Genomic DNA, 18,775 nt, shown 5'->3' on the forward strand with positions numbered 1-18,775 from the left:
AAAAAAAAAAAAAAAAAAAAAAAAAAAAAAAAAAAAAAAAAAAAAAAAAAGGTTAACCAACAAAATGACTAATCTTTGCTAGGGTGAAACTCAACCATCAAAAGATCGATACTATTAGAGTAGATATACCATGCATTATCTAGACCGGTATAGTAGGTCATCATTAATTACTCTAACTTACCATATTGCTTAGTTCAAAAACTAATGAATTTTACTTCAAAGAAATGTCATTAACTTAAAATATTCTGAAATTTTTTTGACAGTAAATTCCCCCTATTCATCAATGCATTTGGTGGCATCAATAAGAACCCTCTTCATCTCATCAACCAGCTCGTGCATTTGTTCCCTGGAATGCAAAGGTGACGGATAAACACATGCACAGTCAAGTTTTCCGTCAATCACGGCGTCAAACACGGCGATCGACGGTCCCACGCCGTGAACCGAGGAACACCCCACGTAGTCTTCCACGCCGAGGTCCCGTTGGATGTCGGCGCTGATGTCGTAAACCACCGGCTCCTCGAACACCGTTATAAAGGAGGTTCTCAACGATGATGACGCCGTCAGATTAGGGTTGTCGATGGCCTTGCACATCAGGAAATTGAGGTCCGCCATGTCCGAGAAATGTTTGTTGGATTTCTTGGAATTCTCGAAGGCATTGTAGCTTCTCTTTGCCAAATCCCACAGGCTTTCTCCTCCCTTCATGGTGTGCATGTTGAGAATTGCAGAGTGATAGAATCCTGCACGAGGACAATCTCAGTCAAATTAGTCACAAGTTATAAATTTGACAGTTGATTAGTTATGAACAAGACTGATTTACCTTATTGTAAATATTTTCCTCCTACAATAATAAGACTAAATTACTTAGTGCATATTTTCGAATAGTGGTGATGGATACCCAAGACACGTACCTAATTTGTCCCCAGGAGCCGGCTGACCGACTTCCTTTTCTCGTCAATAGGTTAGGCGTGAAGGCTCTAGTAGCCCGCCTGATGTAGGCAGTCAGATCGCGGTGCCCGACCCGGTACGGCACTCAGAGGCAGCGAACCATGTATTCGTGGGGAATCTTGACAAATTTGGCAAGATTCTTTGCTAATTTATATTAGGAAATGTTTGTGGTGGTTTGGTTAGTTTTAGTAGCTTTAAGTTCCTTTCTAAAGCCTATTAATTTGGTATAAACACATAGTAATTAAAAGGTTTTGATATGAATACAAGGACAAGTACTCTTCTTAAATTGTTCTTGTGTTTTCACTTATTATTTTATCTAAGTTTTACGGTAATGCATGTTGGCCTGCCTAACGGTCATCCTAAAACCAACAAGTGGATTGTTGGGTTTTCATCTTCACTAAAAAATTAATATATGAAAGTGGACCAACTAACCATAATGGTGAGAAGAAAGAGGGGGATCAAGAATTGAACGGCAGTCAGTGAGTATCACAACTCCATATTTCTTCTTCTGCTGCTGATGATGATGATCCCACTGGGATCTTGAAGAATGTGCTGCTATCAATCCTGCTGCTGTTAAAACTCCACATAACTTGATCCCAGCAGATTTGCAACCCTAACCAACAAAGAATATAACAATTTATATACAATTAAGTTTGTATCCGCATTTCACATGATAAAACTAATCTGTCATTCGGGTAGAGATTCTCCCGGCCCACACATCTCGATCTCTAGAATCTTTAGTATTTTATACATAATATTAACAGTGTGTGTCATGCATGTGAAAATTGTGTTGGGATGGTGACTTATGATTAGAGAGGATGGACCATTATATAGATGAAAGAATTAAAGACGGAGTTTATGTTCGGACAATTTCAACTAAGTTGATTAGACTTTTAACTTGGTAAACATAAAATTACAAGTTTGGCACTCAGCTGTAATGTTTGGGCAACCTATGATGTTTACCTTTTTGGAGTTTAAACACTCTTAAATAGTAACTGATAAATTTCTGGTTAGTAAAAAATTTTAAAAAGGAATTAAAGAGGGGAAGAATTATAGTTACTGCAAGGATTCTTGAAGTGTGATGGAGGTTCAACTGCAGCCTAACCACAAGAGAATGCCTAGGCCCTTTTACGTCATTGAACTTCAAATTAGTCAAACGGAAAGAGTTGACAGAATACCCCAGCATGTCTAAGCCATGAGCCCAAAGCCTCTTCTTTGATTTCTCACTGGGGACAACATTTTCTATTCCGAAACTACCCTCCCCTTCGTTCTTTATTCCCTTCAGTGTCCCCTCCCCCATAAACTCCATCAACTCCCCCAGCAGCGCCACCGCCGTGGTCCGGTCGCACACCGCCGTGTGGAACCGCAGCGCCATCACGCGCTTCCCGTCCTCCGGCAACGCGTAAACGCTCGCGAAGAGCACGTCGGCGCCGGAAGGCGGGAAGGAATTAGGGTTTCGCCACGCGGCGTTGTTGCTCAGCTCGTGCTCGAGGATTATCTGGAAGGGAGAGAGAGAAACGACGTCGGATGAGGAATCTTTCCGGGACCGGAGTAACTGCAGAGTCGCCGGCGCGTCGAAGCGCGTGATTTGGACGTCTGGGGTGGCGGATATGGCGAAGGAGAACGCCTTGGTTGCGGCGTTGTAGAGAAGCTTGGAGCGGAGGGTAGGATGGGAATTTAGGATGTTGTGGAGGGCATTTCGGAGAACACAAGTGTCCGCCGCTTCCGGCGACACGAGAAACGCCAGCACTGTGATGCCTGTGCCGCCGGAGACGGCTTTGCACCAGGCGTGTTCAGTGCCTCCGACAATCCTCTCCTTATTATTCTCATCGCCGCCTTTTCTAACAGACATTATTGTCGTCTTGTTACACAGTATTATTGTTTCTCGGAGTTAATAAGGATTCGGAATATCGACGGGGAAGATGGAGAATAGGTAGTGAAGTATGAATGGCAGCCTTATTGGTTTGCTATTTATAAAATATTCTGCAAGGTGGACCGATGTTAATATTACTACACATTTATGACCATCCTCTCATAAATTAGTTAGAGTAGTCATACCAAGTGGAAAGATATGGGAGTTGAAATTGTGGTATAATGGTACGAAGTGACTCTACCAAATGAGAGATTATATGTTTGATTTAAAATTTTGATAAAGTAGATATGAATAAATAAATAAAAAAAAAAGAAAAACCCACAATTAGTTTTGGAATTGGAAAAATTAATTTTAATATTGGTTCCCGTGGTCACGTCCCTCAAATTTTGAAATAGTAAGTTAATTGTTAAAATGAATATCACTTAATTATGTAAAAAAAAATGTTGCCAACAAAATAAATGACAACTTTTACTTGATAAAAGAGTGACAAGCACCAAAGATCTTGTGGTCTAGTTGCATCCCATATGGGAAGGAGGATCGAGCCTGAAAAAGTAGTTATGAACAGATACTATATTGTAACCAGAGTCAATAGTACTCAAATCAGTATTGATATTGATTAACATTGTAACTTTTATATAATTTTGACACCCTTGACATAAATTTTTTGGTTCCACCCCCAGTTGTCTCACTTTTTACAGGCGTTTACAATTTAATAATGGATTAATTACGGTAGTTGCACGGTTACACCTGCATTAATATCGTGGTACAAATTTGTTTGAGAAATGGTTAAATACGATAACTACCACTGAAATAGTACAATGATGATTCATCTGACACCAAGTGAAACTACATTGGTTCACATCAAATCGGCTCCAACGACTATGTATTTCCTAATGTAGAAATAAATTAATGACTACGTTGCGCCTAATTAACTCCCTTATTAAGAAGTTGGATAAAATGTGAAGAGAAGTAGGTGATACTAGCCGGAGCAATTAAATTATTAGTTGCCTGGAGTGGAAAGTGAATTGGACATGATAATTCTCATACTATAAAATTACGATTTAATTTTGATAACAGTTTTTTAGTTGGCACATATATGTTGTTCTGCCATTAGATAATAACTGTGTATTTCTTTCATCACTCAAAAAAATTTATTTGAGTGATTGTGCCGAATATATTAATGTTTCTCTCGTGAGTTGGCAATCATATAAAACATTATGACCATGTTTGGTAAATGGTTGTTAGCTGATTGTGTTAGAGGGTATGACTAGTTAATAATATTAGCTGATTGTAGAAATGTGTTTGGTAAATTAGTTGTTAGCTGATAGCTGTTTGGTATAATTTATTTTCTCAAAAAACTAATTGAAAAATTGTTTTGAGTAACTTTTTAAATTTTAACATTTGTAGTTACAGAAAGTTGATTAACAAAACATTTTATGTCTGATGCCCATAAAGAAACATCCCTACAATAAGGTAAAATCTCACAGTAAAGTTGTCATGATTTGATCTTGCATCTTTAGTTCAATCTTCCACCCAAAAATCAATTCAACTGGTGGCATTGTGAGTGAATTTATTACTGATATACATTAGTTGTGTACATACATGTGCATTTCACATTACCATATCAAAGTTCATGTGACCATTGATGGTTTGCTTCCCTATTTATGTGAAGAAATAAATGTTGATTTGATAGAAAGCAATAGTTAATTAATTAGCTATGGGGCTGGCTGGCTTTGTGTGTTGACAAATGGCAATAGCCAAACTGTATGTACTATGTAATTGAACTGTAAACATAGTTGCCTACCTTATTCTTCCTGTTGCCAAATCTCATGCCCCATTTTGTGTTCCTTGTCCCATCCACTTCATTTTTTGGTATATTATAAATGTGTAATAAGCTAAAAATAATCGTACAATATCAGGGTTCTAGTCCATGATATAATGGTTGGTCCACTTCAATATGCGTTGGGAAAGTATATACTTGCCATATGACGACGTGCTAGTTTAATAATATGAATTAGTGTTTAGTTTTTAACAATTAAACACCATCTACTGTTCATGGGTGTGGTTGATATTACGTGAGTCTCTTCCAACTTATTGTTATTTTAAAACTCATGAAGAAACATTTTAATTTGCTAGCCTTGAAGTCACATGGTAATTAAATAAGTCAGCCTACCCAATTGAATCACTTGAAGTGGGACGCCCTCCCAAAACCGATGCATGGAGAGCTATATTTATAGAGGTTTCTGTGCTATTAAAAAAAAAAAAAGATAGTTTGATTGTTAAATACGAGGGGTATTGGTATAAATGAATGTTGGGAGTGGCATGAGAATAAAGTATCTTATAACTAATAAGTAACCTAATAAATTTAAAACATGTCGTATACAATGTAGATAGTTTGTTATTATTTTTGGAGAATGAGTTTTGTCGTGGGTAGTCGCCCATTTTGTCGTATAACTACTGACAATGGTATTTCTTGTTATGTCATTTAGTAGGTTCTTTGACGTACCAAAAATAAGATATTTAACCACGTGAATTTGTATTGACTGTCGATATATGAATTAATTAGTCTTAATTAGCTATATTCAATTATTTAATTTTGTTATCTTCTTGTACTGATAAATTGATTGGATTAGATCTAATTCAATAAATCATGAATCATAATGAGAATAGTATCAATTACGTGCATTTTTCAATGTTCTGATCTCATGCATGTGTTTAGGAATACGTTTGCTCATTTTAATGTAAAATTGTAAAGTTTATTTTTTGGGTGTACATTGTCATTATGATAGCCACGTGCATGAATGTGAAAATTAAATGATGTTAATTTCCAAATGGGAAAATAGAACTTTTTCCCCCTATGTTATGTGCTTATAGCACTTTTTCCCCATGTGTTATTAAAGTAACAGTTTTTCCTCCTGAAATATTAAATTGACATTATTACCCTTAAAAATAATTATTTCATTTATTTTTCTTCTCCAACAAATTATTACTTATAGGTATGGATGATCACGATTCGATTCGAACCTAACCAAACACTGTAGCAACCATACCAAAATAGTATGGACGATTCTGGTTACGATTCATAACCGAAAAATAAAATAAAATAATTGTTGAACCGTGAACCGGAACTTAACCACAGTTATATATAGTAAAAATGATAAAACACTTATTTTGATAAATCGGTATGGTTCGGTTCCAATTTCGATATTGAACCGCCAATCAAAACTTATTTATTTATTTATTTTTATAATTTTATTTCTAATTTAAAAATAGTCTAAATTCAACAATTATTTTATTTTATTTTTTCGGTTCTGAATCGTAACCGTAACCGTCTATACTATTTAAGTTCAATTGCTATAGTGTTCGATTAGGTTCGTATCGAACTGTGATCTTCCATACATATTAGTAATAATTGGTTGGAGAATAAAAATAAATGAAATGGTTATTTTTAAGGGCAAAAATGTCAATTTAATATTACAAGGGAGAAAACTACTACTTTTAAAGTAACTGAGGGGGAAAAACCGCCACTTTAATAACACACGGGGAAAAAGTGCTATAAGCACATAGCATAGGGGGAAAAAGTGTCATTTTCCCTTTCCAAATTGGTAAAGATTTATCGTTATAACAAATATTTTATATTTATATTCATCGTGATAATTTTCAATCGTTATATCGTAGACCACGGTGCACATAGTAATGTGCACCTTGGTCCAAAACGACGTCGTTTCGATGTTAGTGAACACGGACGCGAACGACTGCAGGGAATTCATTATCTATAATACACATAACTATTATTTAGAATACACAGAACGTTTGCGTAGAATACACATAATGTTTGCCCAGAATACACAAAATACTGACACAAAATACACAGAACTCATCCTCATAACATTCGAATGCACAAACACATCACGACCTGTGTTAATAACATGAATACACAGAATATTGACACAAAAAAACACAGAACTCATCCTCCTAAATATTCGAATGCACAAACACATCACAACATGTGTTACTAACATGAATACACAGAAAGGTTGCCTAGAATACACAAAATGATTGCCTGGAATACACAGAACGATTACCTAAAATACACAAAATATTAACATAAATACACAGACTGGCCAAAATGAGAACCGTGATTTACAAAAAAAAAGAGACGGTTAATTTACAATGCTCAAAACAATACCGTTTCCGTACGTGATGCACGATATAATTTGCCAATAATTTTGACCAGGGCCCGATAGGGCCACAAAATTTTGGGGGCTCCAAGCCCAATATTTAGTGTTTATATGTGTAACTATATTGGGCCTAATTTTAGGGTTTTTTTTTTCTCGTCAAAGGAATTAGGATCAGACTTAACTCTTCAATCTTCATCTCATCATCTGTCTCGACTCTCGTGTCTGATTGTCTGTTTCTTCGTTTGCGGAGGCGGAGGCGGAGGCGGGCGACGACTGCTGAGTGCCGACTGGCGATGGCGTCTGGTGAGGCACTGAGGCGGGTGAGCCATTGAGTCGTGAGCGACGGAATGGCAGGGGCCAGAAGCGCAGACTGCAGAGCTAGCGCGTAGAGGGCAGCGGCGCAGCCAGGAAACGGACTCAGACTGGGCACTGGCGAGCGACCGCATTTCTGAATTTTGGTCAGGTTATTTCTCAGGGGGCGGCGCTACTGGTGTTTCCGAGTTCCGTAGCAGATTGGTCTTAGGACAATGAGACTCAGTTTTAGGATATTTTTCTTTGGAAAAACAAAAGTAAAGGTAACAGAAATTCTTGTAATAGATTGATAAACACTGTGTAATTGTTAAGTATCCTGGATTCTAGGTTAGAAAATTTGCTTAACTTGCTGGTGAAAGTAATAAGCATCTGTTATTAAATATTTTTGCCAGTGTTAAAACCACCAATAACATTGTAAATAACTTTAGTCTCTTGTTGCAGGTGTATGTCATGTAAGATGAGGCAAAAAGAGTATTTTTATTCATCCAAAATACAAAATCATTCCCATTGGTGGAGCTTTTTGTTAGAAAATTTATTGGAGGCCCAAAATGGCCGAAACTATGACATTCATGTTCACTGCCATTCTACAGCTCTACTCATTGTCCTAATGTTTCCCTCTAAAAGCTTAAACCCCTCTCCTCTTCCCATTTCTGCAATCAACCTAACACCAAAAGAACTACTCCGTATATTTTTAATCATCCTCACAGAGTTTCATACAAATGCTAACAAGTTCAAGAATGAAAATGCTTCTGAATGCAACAGCCCCCAAGTTCAAATTTCAGGAACCCATTTTCAGACCTCTTCCGAGCCCTAACCCTGTAAAACTATGGATCGCTATTTCTTCATATGGGTATTTAGCAGTGTTGAATTGCAATCGAGTTCGGAGCCTGAGAACCCAGTCAGTGCAGATGGTTTCTGGAGAGTTTCCTACAATTTTGGGAACTATGTTTGCTGGAAAAGCCACCACTGTTCTTAAGAGGATACAGTCTGATAGATGCAAAAGCAGGTTAGGAAAGCTCCGACCTTAATGCTTCATTTTGTAATTCTTTGTCTATGTTTCTGTCACCTAATGTACTTGTCTTTGTGGTTAATTCTAGATTGGAGTTTTATATATGTCCATTGCTTAGTTGGAGTTTTATATTTGATTGGAATTAGGCCAAGTGGCTAATTTGTGGAGAAAAAAAATCTAGTAATAATGCTCTAGGAAGACACTCATGTTGCCATGTTGGATGCTGGGCTTGAATTTTATATGAGGTTAATTTTATATAATTGTTAATATTTTCAATAAAAAAGATGCGAGGTTCTTAATTTTGTTATACTTTTAATTTATTTATGGTTTTCTAGTAGAGGTGCTAAGGTAATGACATAGGGATAAAAACATGAGCCAATGCATTATATGGCCGAAAAAATCAAATTAAGCAGAATCTTGTGAGTACTGTAATTAAAGTTTGAGACCAGACAAAAATGGAGAGTTTTTACGGTTTCATTTCACTAACCAAAACCACAAAGTGTCAATGCTGTTTTTTACAAATTCTTTTCTGTTCTTTTTGATTGCTCTGGATTGACTAATGTAGATACCCTTGGAATAGTAGAGAAATAAACGTACAATTGTATAGTTTTGTTTGTTCAATTAGACAACTACATAAAGTGATTGTTGATTATATTCATAGTTTTCAGGCCAATGCCCTAAAGAATTTGTTCTGTTTGGATGACACAATAAAAGATCTCTGTTTCTCTGGAAGAGTGATGGAAGCAGTTGGGATATTGTGCCGCACTGGGGTGCAAGTGGAATCTGCAACTTATTCCCTCCTCTTGCAGGAATGTATTTTCAGGAAAGCATATAAGAAAGGAAGAAGAATTCATTGGCAAATGATTGTTGTTGGTTTTTTTCCAAATGAGTATCTGACAATTAAGTTGTTAATCCTATATGCAAAATCAGGCGATTTGGATACTGCACATAGTATTTTTGATAGATTAAAATACAAATGCCTAGTCTCTTGGAATGCAATGGTTGCAGGATATGTGCAGAAGGGGATGGAAGAAATGGGCTTAAGTCTTTTTTACAACTTAAAACAAAGTGGCTTGAATCCAGACCAATACACTTTTTCATCAGTCTTTAGGGCCTGTGCCTCTTTAGCTATTTTGGAACAGGGCAGGCAGGCACATGCTATGATGATAAAATGCCAAATTAACAGAAATATTGTAGTTAATAGTGCCCTTATGGACATGTATTTCAAATGTAGTAGTCCCTATGATGGGTATCTTGTGTTTGAGAAGTCCTTGGAAAGGAATGTTATAACATGGACTGCTTTGATTTCTGGTTTTGGGCAGCATGGTAGAGTAGTGGAGGTCTTGGAATTTTTCAATAGAATGATTAGTGAAGGTTTTAGACCCAACACTGTTACATTTCTTGCAGTTCTTTCTGCATGTAGCCATGGAGGCTTTGTGGATAAAGGTAAAGAGTATTTTTCTTCAATGTCAAGAGATTATGGGCTTCAACCAAGCGGAAAACACTATGCAGCTATTGTTGATCTTTTAGGACGTGCAGGAAGATTAGAAGAGGCTTATGAATTTGTTAAAAACTCTCCTTGTAAGGAGCATTCTGTTTTATGGGGTGCTTTGCTTGGGGCTTGCAAGGTTCATGGAAATATGGACATGGTGAAAATCGCCGCAAGACATTATTTTGAGTTGGAACCAGAAAATGCTGGTAAATATGTTGTCTTGTCTAATGCTTATGCTTCTTTTGGTATGTGGAACAATGTTGCAGAGATCAGGAGAGTGATGAAGGAGTCAGGGGTTAAAAAGGAGCCTGGATATAGCATGATTGAGGTTCAAAGACAAGCCCACTTCTTCTCTATGGGCCATAATACGCATACACAAACAGATTTCATATACGAAGTGGTTAGGGATTTGACTTGCATTCTGAGAGACACTGGAGATGTACTAGAACTGAGCAGTTAAGGGGGAAAGCGTATTGCAAAAGTTGTCAGAGTTCCTAGTCTCAACTCTCAACTTAAAACCATATTCTTTCTATGCTCTTGATTCACTATGCAACCTCATGCTATTTCTATGTTCTTGATTCATGATTTCTTCCTCAATCTTTCCTTTTGTACAAAGAGGTGTTGACCAGATTTTTGTAATTTCGTAGTATTTTAATCAGAATAATACGTTAGTCTGGTTGTTTCAAGTTTCAATTTCTGCACTTTCCTGCGCATAACAAGAGCAGTGAGGCATCCTGATTTTTTATTCCATCTCAGGACTGAGAGCAAAATCTCCATGTTCAAATCCAAAACCCGAAGGCTTCTTCACTCTATTGATGCACAACATGGTTTGTTCTCAGCATCCCCTTTTACATCTATTGCTGCTGAGACTACAACAAAACACCAAGTGTATGAGCAGATAGCCCATCTCCCACAAACATCAACCCCACAATTCCTGCACTTCGTGGATCCAAGGTTTTACCTTTCTGCACTTGTGAACTGTAAAAGTGTTTCTGAAATCAAACGGGTTCATGCCCAAATAGCAGTCAATGGTCTTCTTGAAAACCTTGTTGTTGCTAACAAACTTCTTTATACATACACAATGCATAAGGTTATTTCTGATGCTTATGCTTTGTTTGGTGGATTGAGTGAAAGAGATCCCGTTTCTTGGAGTGTTATGGTTGGTGGGTTTGCTAAAGCTGATGACTTTATCGGTTGTTTTAGGACTTTTAAGGAGTATCTGAGATCCGTGGATCAGCCTGATAATTATACTTTGCCTTTTGTCATAAGGGCTTGTAGGGATAGAATGAACCTTCAAATGGGTAGATTGATTCATAATGTGGTTTGTAAATACGGGCTGCAATCAGATCCTTTTGTGGCTGCAGCTCTTGCAGATATGTATGCAAGATGTAAGGTTATTGGTGATGCCAAGCAAGTCTTTCATAGAATGCCCAACAGGGATGTTGTGACTTGGACGGTCATGATTGGAGCGTTTACTGACTGTGGGGATCCATACGAGGCTCTGGTTCTCTTTGATCAGATGAGAGAGGAAGGGGTTCTTCCTGACAAAGTTGCCATGGTAAACGTTGTAAACGCGTGTGCAAAATTAGGGGCAATGCAGAAAGCAAGGCTTATCCATGAATATATTCTGAGAAACAATTTCACACTGAATGTGATACTGGGAACTGCCATGATTGATATGTACGCTAAGTGTGGAAATGTTGATTCTGCAAGGGAGATATTTGATTGTATGAGACAAAAAAATGTTATAACTTGGAGTGCAATGATTGGGGCTTATGGTTATAATGGACAGGGCAAGAAAGCTCTCGACTTGTTCGCTCTAATGTTACAGAACGGGATACAACCTAACAGGATCACATTCGTGTCGCTCTTGTATGCTTGCAGTCACTCCAGGCTGGTTGAAGATGCACAAAAGCTCTTCCGCTCGATGCAGGGAGAGTATGGCGTAACCCCAGACGTGAAGCATTATACTTGTATGGTCGATGTCTTAGGCCGAGCAGGAAGATTTGAAGAAGCACAGAGTTTGATTCAGAACATGACTGTTGAAAAGGATGAAGGTCTCTGGGGAGCACTGCTTGGAGCCTGCAGGATTCATGGCAGGGTAGAACTTGCAGAAATGGCAGCAGATTCACTCCTCGAATTGCAGCCTCAGAATCCCGGGCACTATATACTGCTCGCCAACATTTACGCCAAAGCTGGAAGGTGGCAACACGTCGCCAAGATCAGGGAGCTAATGACCCATCAGAGCTTGAAGAAAACGCCCGGCTGGACATGGATCGAAGTGGACAACAGCATCCATCGCTTCAGCGTTGCAGACCACACCCACCCTTCCTCAAAGGCGATTTATCAGAAGCTGAGTCATCTGCGCGGGGAAGTAGAGCTCGCTGGATACGTTCCTGATACAGATTTCGTGTTGCACGACGTTGACGAGGAACTCAAGCTGGAAAGCCTATTCGCTCACAGCGAGAAGCTTGCAATTGCATTCGGCCTCATCACCACACCAGAGGGAACCTCCATTAGTGTCATCAAGAACCTCAGAGTCTGCGGCGACTGTCACATGTTTATTAAATTCGTGTCTCTGGTTACGAGCAGGACGATTGTTGTACGCGATGCAAACCGGTTTCACCATTTCAGATCCGGTGCTTGTTCTTGTGGAGATTATTGGTGAGTTATACTGTATTCAGTACTTCATAATGTGAATCTTCATACCCAGTTTTTGCTAGTTCATTGCAGAGTGACAGAATGTGTACTTGTGGCAATTTCCTCATATAGTACTATTCTTGAAACAAGAAAATGAGATGATTCCAACTTCCGATATAGAATGTACACAATTAACAATAATAAAATAGTGAGAAAATTACACTTTTCGTTCTTAAGTTATAGGGTAATTATAAGTTTCTTCTCTACTTATTATTGGTCGCGCTCACTTCTCGTCTTATAATTGAGTTGCAAATTTCATCATTTTTCTAAATGATAAATTTGCAGCATCAGGTATAGACAAAATGTATAATATTAGTTATAGCTTAGGGACGAGAATTGAGCACAACCAATAAATAGGGATAATTCTACAATTACTCTATAACTTAACCACGAAAAGTACAATTTTCGCTAAAATATAACATCTAAAATCGCATCACCTACCTCATGCATAACGGTTAACCAATCTAATAAGAGTTAATCGTGTAAGTCTACTCGGAGAGGTATGTGATTAGTCATATTATATGATTTACCTCATCCAATAAATGATTAGACGGGATAGGTGTAATTCTTAACATTATTTTACATGTTTCTTCAAAAAAAAAAACATTATTTTACATGCATGCATAATAATTTGAGAACTAATCGATGAAACCAAGATTCCGTGATTTCTACCGTTTGACTTGTCATCTCATCGCCAAACTCATACTTAGGCCATCCGCCATTGTTGAAAATGAAATTTGTGAGCCTGCGAAAATTTAAGTTTTATAATTTAAAAAGTCAAATTAACATTGTAAATTCTTGAAAGTTATATACTTATCAATTTACACTGTCGTATCCAACACAAACTATTGAATTATGCATTTTGGTTTGGACTAAATTTGAGCTTACTGTTTTTGCAGAATTGAGTTGGTCGGCTAATTAATTAAGAAGCCAAGTTTGAAAACTTCATTTGCATTGTCGATTGGTATTTCATATTATGGCAATTGTATAAGAGTCAAAAGTGTAATGCTACAGGGTTATGAGTTCAACACACAGACAAAAAGGTCTAATACTACATGCACATTACTGATAACTACACTAAAAGGTGTATATTTGGTAAATTTAACTCTGGTGTAGTATGCAAATCATGCATGAGATCAGAGGTAAATTAAACTGCACTAAAAAAAATCTTGTGCAACAGACTCGACTAAGAGAGTACTGGCAAGAATCAAACTCGTAACTTTTAGATACGAGAATCATACTCCGAAGTTGATATGACGCTTTAACTAAAACATTATAGTTACTCTTTAAATATTAGTCAAAAACATTAAATAACCTATACTTTTCTAAGTTCATACTACGTTTTATAATTTTCAAAGTGCTTATCCAAATTCCACATTCAATTTCACACGTACTAGAGAAAGATCATATTTGCATGCATGTTGGTGTCATTTCTGCTGCCACCAAATGTAGATCAAAAGAAGTAAAATATTACGGGCGAGTCTAAGCTTGACTTTGTGTATGTATATATAGTTGGCAGTGTTGATTTCCCTTCCATCAATTTTTGGCCTTAAAATATTACTTGCAACGTGTGATGAGGCATTAGACATGTAAACTAATCAACAACTTTTTGGGAGCAATGATTCCTTGTGGTATTACAACAACTCTAATAGTCAAAATATGAATCCATTAAAAGAGAAATAAAATTTTAATAAAATGTTCAATTTGACTATGTATATACAGAAGAGTAAATCAGAGTGGCTGATATCTTAATAAAATATTCGTTTCGTTAGGCTAGGAGTGTATGTTCACATGCATGCTTAATAATTCTCCGGCCTCCTTCTATATATCCTACCGGTCTTGAAAGACGGTAGGGTCGGGAATGCCGTGTCTCACATGATCGAGTTCATGTATTGTACGGTTTGTTTTCGAATACATCATAAGATGACTTTTATATTATTTTAATTTTTTCGTTACATATATTTATTTGTATATACTACCCCGTAATATTTTTCATATATCTACGCATATCTTTTAAATTTCTTTTATTCAAAACTTAGTCTATATTCATTGAACCAAAAGAGGAAAGTCTTTAAGAATAGATATGGTCCAAAAAATATCATTTTTTTATTCATACGATCTACATGATTCCATGGATAACCACAGAGCAAATAAGGAATGGAGTCACAATTTTGACCTCAAACAACCTTTGATACTCGTCCTACTTACTTTTCTCAGCTGGAGAATGGAGAATAATAACCAAACATACATGCAAAAAAAAAAAAAAAAAAAANTCTCATCGCCAAACTCATACTTAGGCCATCCGCCATTGTTGAAAATGAAATTTGTGAGCCTGCGAAAATTTAAGTTTTATAATTTAAAAAGTCAAATTAACATTGTAAATTCTTGAAAGTTATATACTTATCAATTTACACTGTCGTATCCAACACAAACTATTGAATTATGCATTTTGGTTTGGACTAAATTTGAGCTTACTGTTTTTGCAGAATTGAGTTGGTCGGCTAATTAATTAAGAAGCCAAGTTTGAAAACTTCATTTGCATTGTCGATTGGTATTTCATATTATGGCAATTGTATAAGAGTCAAAAGTGTAATGCTACAGGGTTATGAGTTCAACACACAGACAAAAAGGTCTAATACTACATGCACATTACTGATAACTACACTAAAAGGTGTATATTTGGTAAATTTAACTCTGGTGTAGTATGCAAATCATGCATGAGATCAGAGGTAAATTAAACTGCACTAAAAAAAATCTTGTGCAACAGACTCGACTAAGAGAGTACTGGCAAGAATCAAACTCGTAACTTTTAGATACGAGAATCATACTCCGAAGTTGATATGACGCTTTAACTAAAACATTATAGTTACTCTTTAAATATTAGTCAAAAACATTAAATAACCTATACTTTTCTAAGTTCATACTACGTTTTATAATTTTCAAAGTGCTTATCCAAATTCCACATTCAATTTCACACGTACTAGAGAAAGATCATATTTGCATGCATGTTGGTGTCATTTCTGCTGCCACCAAATGTAGATCAAAAGAAGTAAAATATTACGGGCGAGTCTAAGCTTGACTTTGTGTATGTATATATAGTTGGCAGTGTTGATTTCCCTTCCATCAATTTTTGGCCTTAAAATATTACTTGCAACGTGTGATGAGGCATTAGACATGTAAACTAATCAACAACTTTTTGGGAGCAATGATTCCTTGTGGTATTACAACAACTCTAATAGTCAAAATATGAATCCATTAAAAGAGAAATAAAATTTTAATAAAATGTTCAATTTGACTATGTATATACAGAAGAGTAAATCAGAGTGGCTGATATCTTAATAAAATATTCGTTTCGTTAGGCTAGGAGTGTATGTTCACATGCATGCTTAATAATTCTCCGGCCTCCTTCTATATATCCTACCGGTCTTGAAAGACGGTAGGGTCGGGAATGCCGTGTCTCACATGATCGAGTTCATGTATTGTACGGTTTGTTTTCGAATACATCATAAGATGACTTTTATATTATTTTAATTTTTTCGTTACATATATTTATTTGTATATACTACCCCGTAATATTTTTCATATATCTACGCATATCTTTTAAATTTCTTTTATTCAAAACTTAGTCTATATTCATTGAACCAAAAGAGGAAAGTCTTTAAGAATAGATATGGTCCAAAAAATATCATTTTTTTATTCATACGATCTACATGATTCCATGGATAACCACAGAGCAAATAAGGAATGGAGTCACAATTTTGACCTCAAACAACCTTTGATACTCGTCCTACTTACTTTTCTCAGCTGGAGAATGGAGAATAATAACCAAACATACATGCAAAAAAAAAAAAAAAAAAAANACTCTTTAAATATTAGTCAAAAACATTAAATAACCTATACTTTTCTAAGTTCATACTACGTTTTATAATTTTCAAAGTGCTTATCCAAATTCCACATTCAATTTCACACGTACTAGAGAAAGATCATATTTGCATGCATGTTGGTGTCATTTCTGCTGCCACCAAATGTAGATCAAAAGAAGTAAAATATTACGGGCGAGTCTAAGCTTGACTTTGTGTATGTATATATAGTTGGCAGTGTTGATTTCCCTTCCATCAATTTTTGGCCTTAAAATATTACTTGCAACGTGTGATGAGGCATTAGACATGTAAACTAATCAACAACTTTTTGGGAGCAATGATTCCTTGTGGTATTACAACAACTCTAATAGTCAAAATATGAATCCATTAAAAGAGAAATAAAATTTTAATAAAATGTTCAATTTGACTATGTATATACAGAAGAGTAAATCAGAGTGGCTGATATCTTAATAAAATATTCGTTTCGTTAGGCTAGGAGTGTATGTTCACATGCATGCTTAATAATTCTCCGGCCTCCTTCTATATATCCTACCGGTCTTGAAAGACGGTAGGGTCGGGAATGCCGTGTCTCACATGATCGAGTTCATGTATTGTACGGTTTGTTTTCGAATACATCATAAGATGACTTTTATATTATTTTAATTTTTTCGTTACATATATTTATTTGTATATACTACCCCGTAATATTTTTCATATATCTACGCATATCTTTTAAATTTCTTTTATTCAAAACTTAGTCTATATTCATTGAACCAAAAGAGGAAAGTCTTTAAGAATAGATATGGTCCAAAAAATATCATTTTTTTATTCATACGATCTACATGATTCCATGGATAACCACAGAGCAAATAAGGAATGGAGTCACAATTTTGACCTCAAACAACCTTTGATACTCGTCCTACTTACTTTTCTCAGCTGGAGAATGGAGAATAATAACCAAACATACATGAAAAAAAAAAAAAAAAAAAAAGTAATACATATATGTGTGTAATGTGGGGCTTAAATATATGTAGTTATATACTTATATACGTATATATTTTTCAGGAAAGGCGCATGGCGGGGAGAGTACTCCCCATCCCTGCCGCGTCCCCGACGGAGAATTAAAAATTATCTCCATTCAACCCCTGTTTCCCTATTTTTATCCCCATACTTATCCCCGTTGAGATGGAGAGTCAAGTTTTGTATTGAGAACGGGTACGACTGACATCCCTACTAGCTCGTTGATGTTTGGAGTAGTATACGTGCAATCTGTTGTAGGGTTGTGCCTTGTAGGTATAGGTAGACCCACTATATACCATATAGCTTGGTCGTACATCTTATTGTACTAGTTCTATTCTAACCACACTTTTCGTATATAAAGATCATCTTGACATTAATTATTCAAATTAAATGTGTTTTTTTTTTGAAAAAAAATTAAATGTGTTAATTAGCATTGAATCGAAACTAATAATTAATATCTATCCTAATCAAACTAATACTAATAATAATTCTACCCTAATCAAACTAATCAGAGCCAATTACTTTACCATGTTAAAAATCATGTTGGTAACTTATGACTTCAATTTAATTATATCAATCAATGACTTTAAATGAGTTGCTAATATCTTTAGCGGCTTAATCTCAATGGGCTCCCTAGCACCGTGTTAGATAAGCCAAAAAATTTCTACCAGTAGTAGGGTATTACTTGGATTAGGATAGATACTATTAGTCTATACTTACTCTCGTAAATTAATTTGGATTCGACTTAGATTATAATTACCTCACAAAATTTGACTTTTATTCAAAAAAAAAAAAAAGAACTTAACTCGAACAATTAAACATGACACACTCGTTATAAAGTTTGAACCTCAAACATTACCGTTAATTAACTTTCATAAAATATCATATGTATGAAATTCAAAGATGTAAGATCACATGCATCTCATGTATTATCTTAGGTTATCCATTTGTGTCATGTTCTTCTTGCACAAATAACGGCATATTAATTGCTCCTCGTTACATGGGATGATCCAATGAATGCCACATTCACTTTCAAAAGGTGAAATTTATCGTGTTTTTCAGATCTCACATTTCGACCCGTAAATAGATCCCATATTCATTTCCGCATATTTTTGATCAGTCAAAGGTAATGAAAAGTAAGACAAAAAATAATAATAATAATAATAAAATTTGGTGTTGGAAATGCCAATACTTCAAGCTGGATAAAATTAAACCTGGAGGCCAAGCTGTTTAAATCATATATATCATCGGCCGCCGGCCGGAAAAACATCAAATATATGGGCATGAAAAAGTCAAAGATCTATGCATATTTTTCATCATCAGCTTATCTTTGACTTTGACAATGGAGCTCACATGCATCCTAGCTTGGAGCAAATTATATTG

The 18,775-nt window shown here is 36.0% G+C and overlaps 2 protein-coding genes across 3 annotated transcripts; one reads left to right on the forward strand and one right to left on the reverse strand.

The window, feature by feature from the left end:
* Positions 1-189: 189 nt before the first annotated feature.
* LOC116007547 lies at positions 190-2,876 on the reverse strand. The gene is made up of 3 exons (XM_031248257.1): positions 2,006-2,876; positions 1,378-1,558; positions 190-737 (listed from the first exon to the last, which is right to left on the reverse strand). Exons 1-3 carry the CDS (start codon positions 2,795-2,797, stop codon positions 274-276), a joined length of 1,437 nt encoding a protein of 478 aa, XP_031104117.1. The 5' UTR covers positions 2,798-2,876; the 3' UTR covers positions 190-273.
* A 4,327-nt stretch (positions 2,877-7,203) lies between these two features.
* On the forward strand, positions 7,204-12,688 carry LOC116006902 (pentatricopeptide repeat-containing protein At4g21065-like). Of its 2 annotated transcripts, XM_031247413.1 has the most exons (3): positions 7,204-7,574; positions 7,753-8,317; positions 10,569-12,688. In XM_031247413.1, the coding sequence occupies exons 2-3, from the start codon at positions 8,031-8,033 to the stop codon at positions 12,478-12,480; spliced, it is 2,199 nt and encodes a 732-aa protein (XP_031103273.1). In that variant the 5' UTR covers positions 7,204-7,574; positions 7,753-8,030; the 3' UTR covers positions 12,481-12,688. The 2 variants fall into 2 exon arrangements, with proteins under 2 accessions (XP_031103273.1, XP_031103274.1); XM_031247414.1 differs by lacking the exons at positions 7,204-7,574; positions 7,753-8,317 and adding an exon at positions 10,237-10,430.
* Positions 12,689-18,775: the final 6,087 nt, after the last annotated feature.

Source organism: Ipomoea triloba, chromosome 15 (genome assembly GCF_003576645.1).
Source record: "Ipomoea triloba cultivar NCNSP0323 chromosome 15, ASM357664v1".
Lineage (NCBI taxonomy): Eukaryota > Viridiplantae > Streptophyta > Magnoliopsida > Solanales > Convolvulaceae > Ipomoea > Ipomoea triloba.

Excerpts from the sequence above, each read along its gene's own strand:
- LOC116007547 (XM_031248257.1), bottom strand. The coding sequence starts at position 2,797 with ATGTCTGTTAGAAAAGGCGGCGATGAGAATAATAAGGAGAGGATTGTC. Across the intron at positions 1,559-2,005 it reads ACACTTCAAGAATCCTTGCA|GGTTGCAAATCTGCTGGGAT; the intron begins GTAACTATAATT and ends TTTGTTGGTTAG. Across the intron at positions 738-1,377 it reads TCTTTCTTCTCACCATTATG|GATTCTATCACTCTGCAATT; the intron begins GTTAGTTGGTCC and ends GTCCTCGTGCAG.
- LOC116006902 (XM_031247413.1), top strand. The coding sequence starts at position 8,031 with ATGCTAACAAGTTCAAGAATGAAAATGCTTCTGAATGCAACAGCCCCC. Across the intron at positions 8,318-10,568 it reads TCTGATAGATGCAAAAGCAG|GACTGAGAGCAAAATCTCCA; the intron begins GTTAGGAAAGCT and ends ATTCCATCTCAG.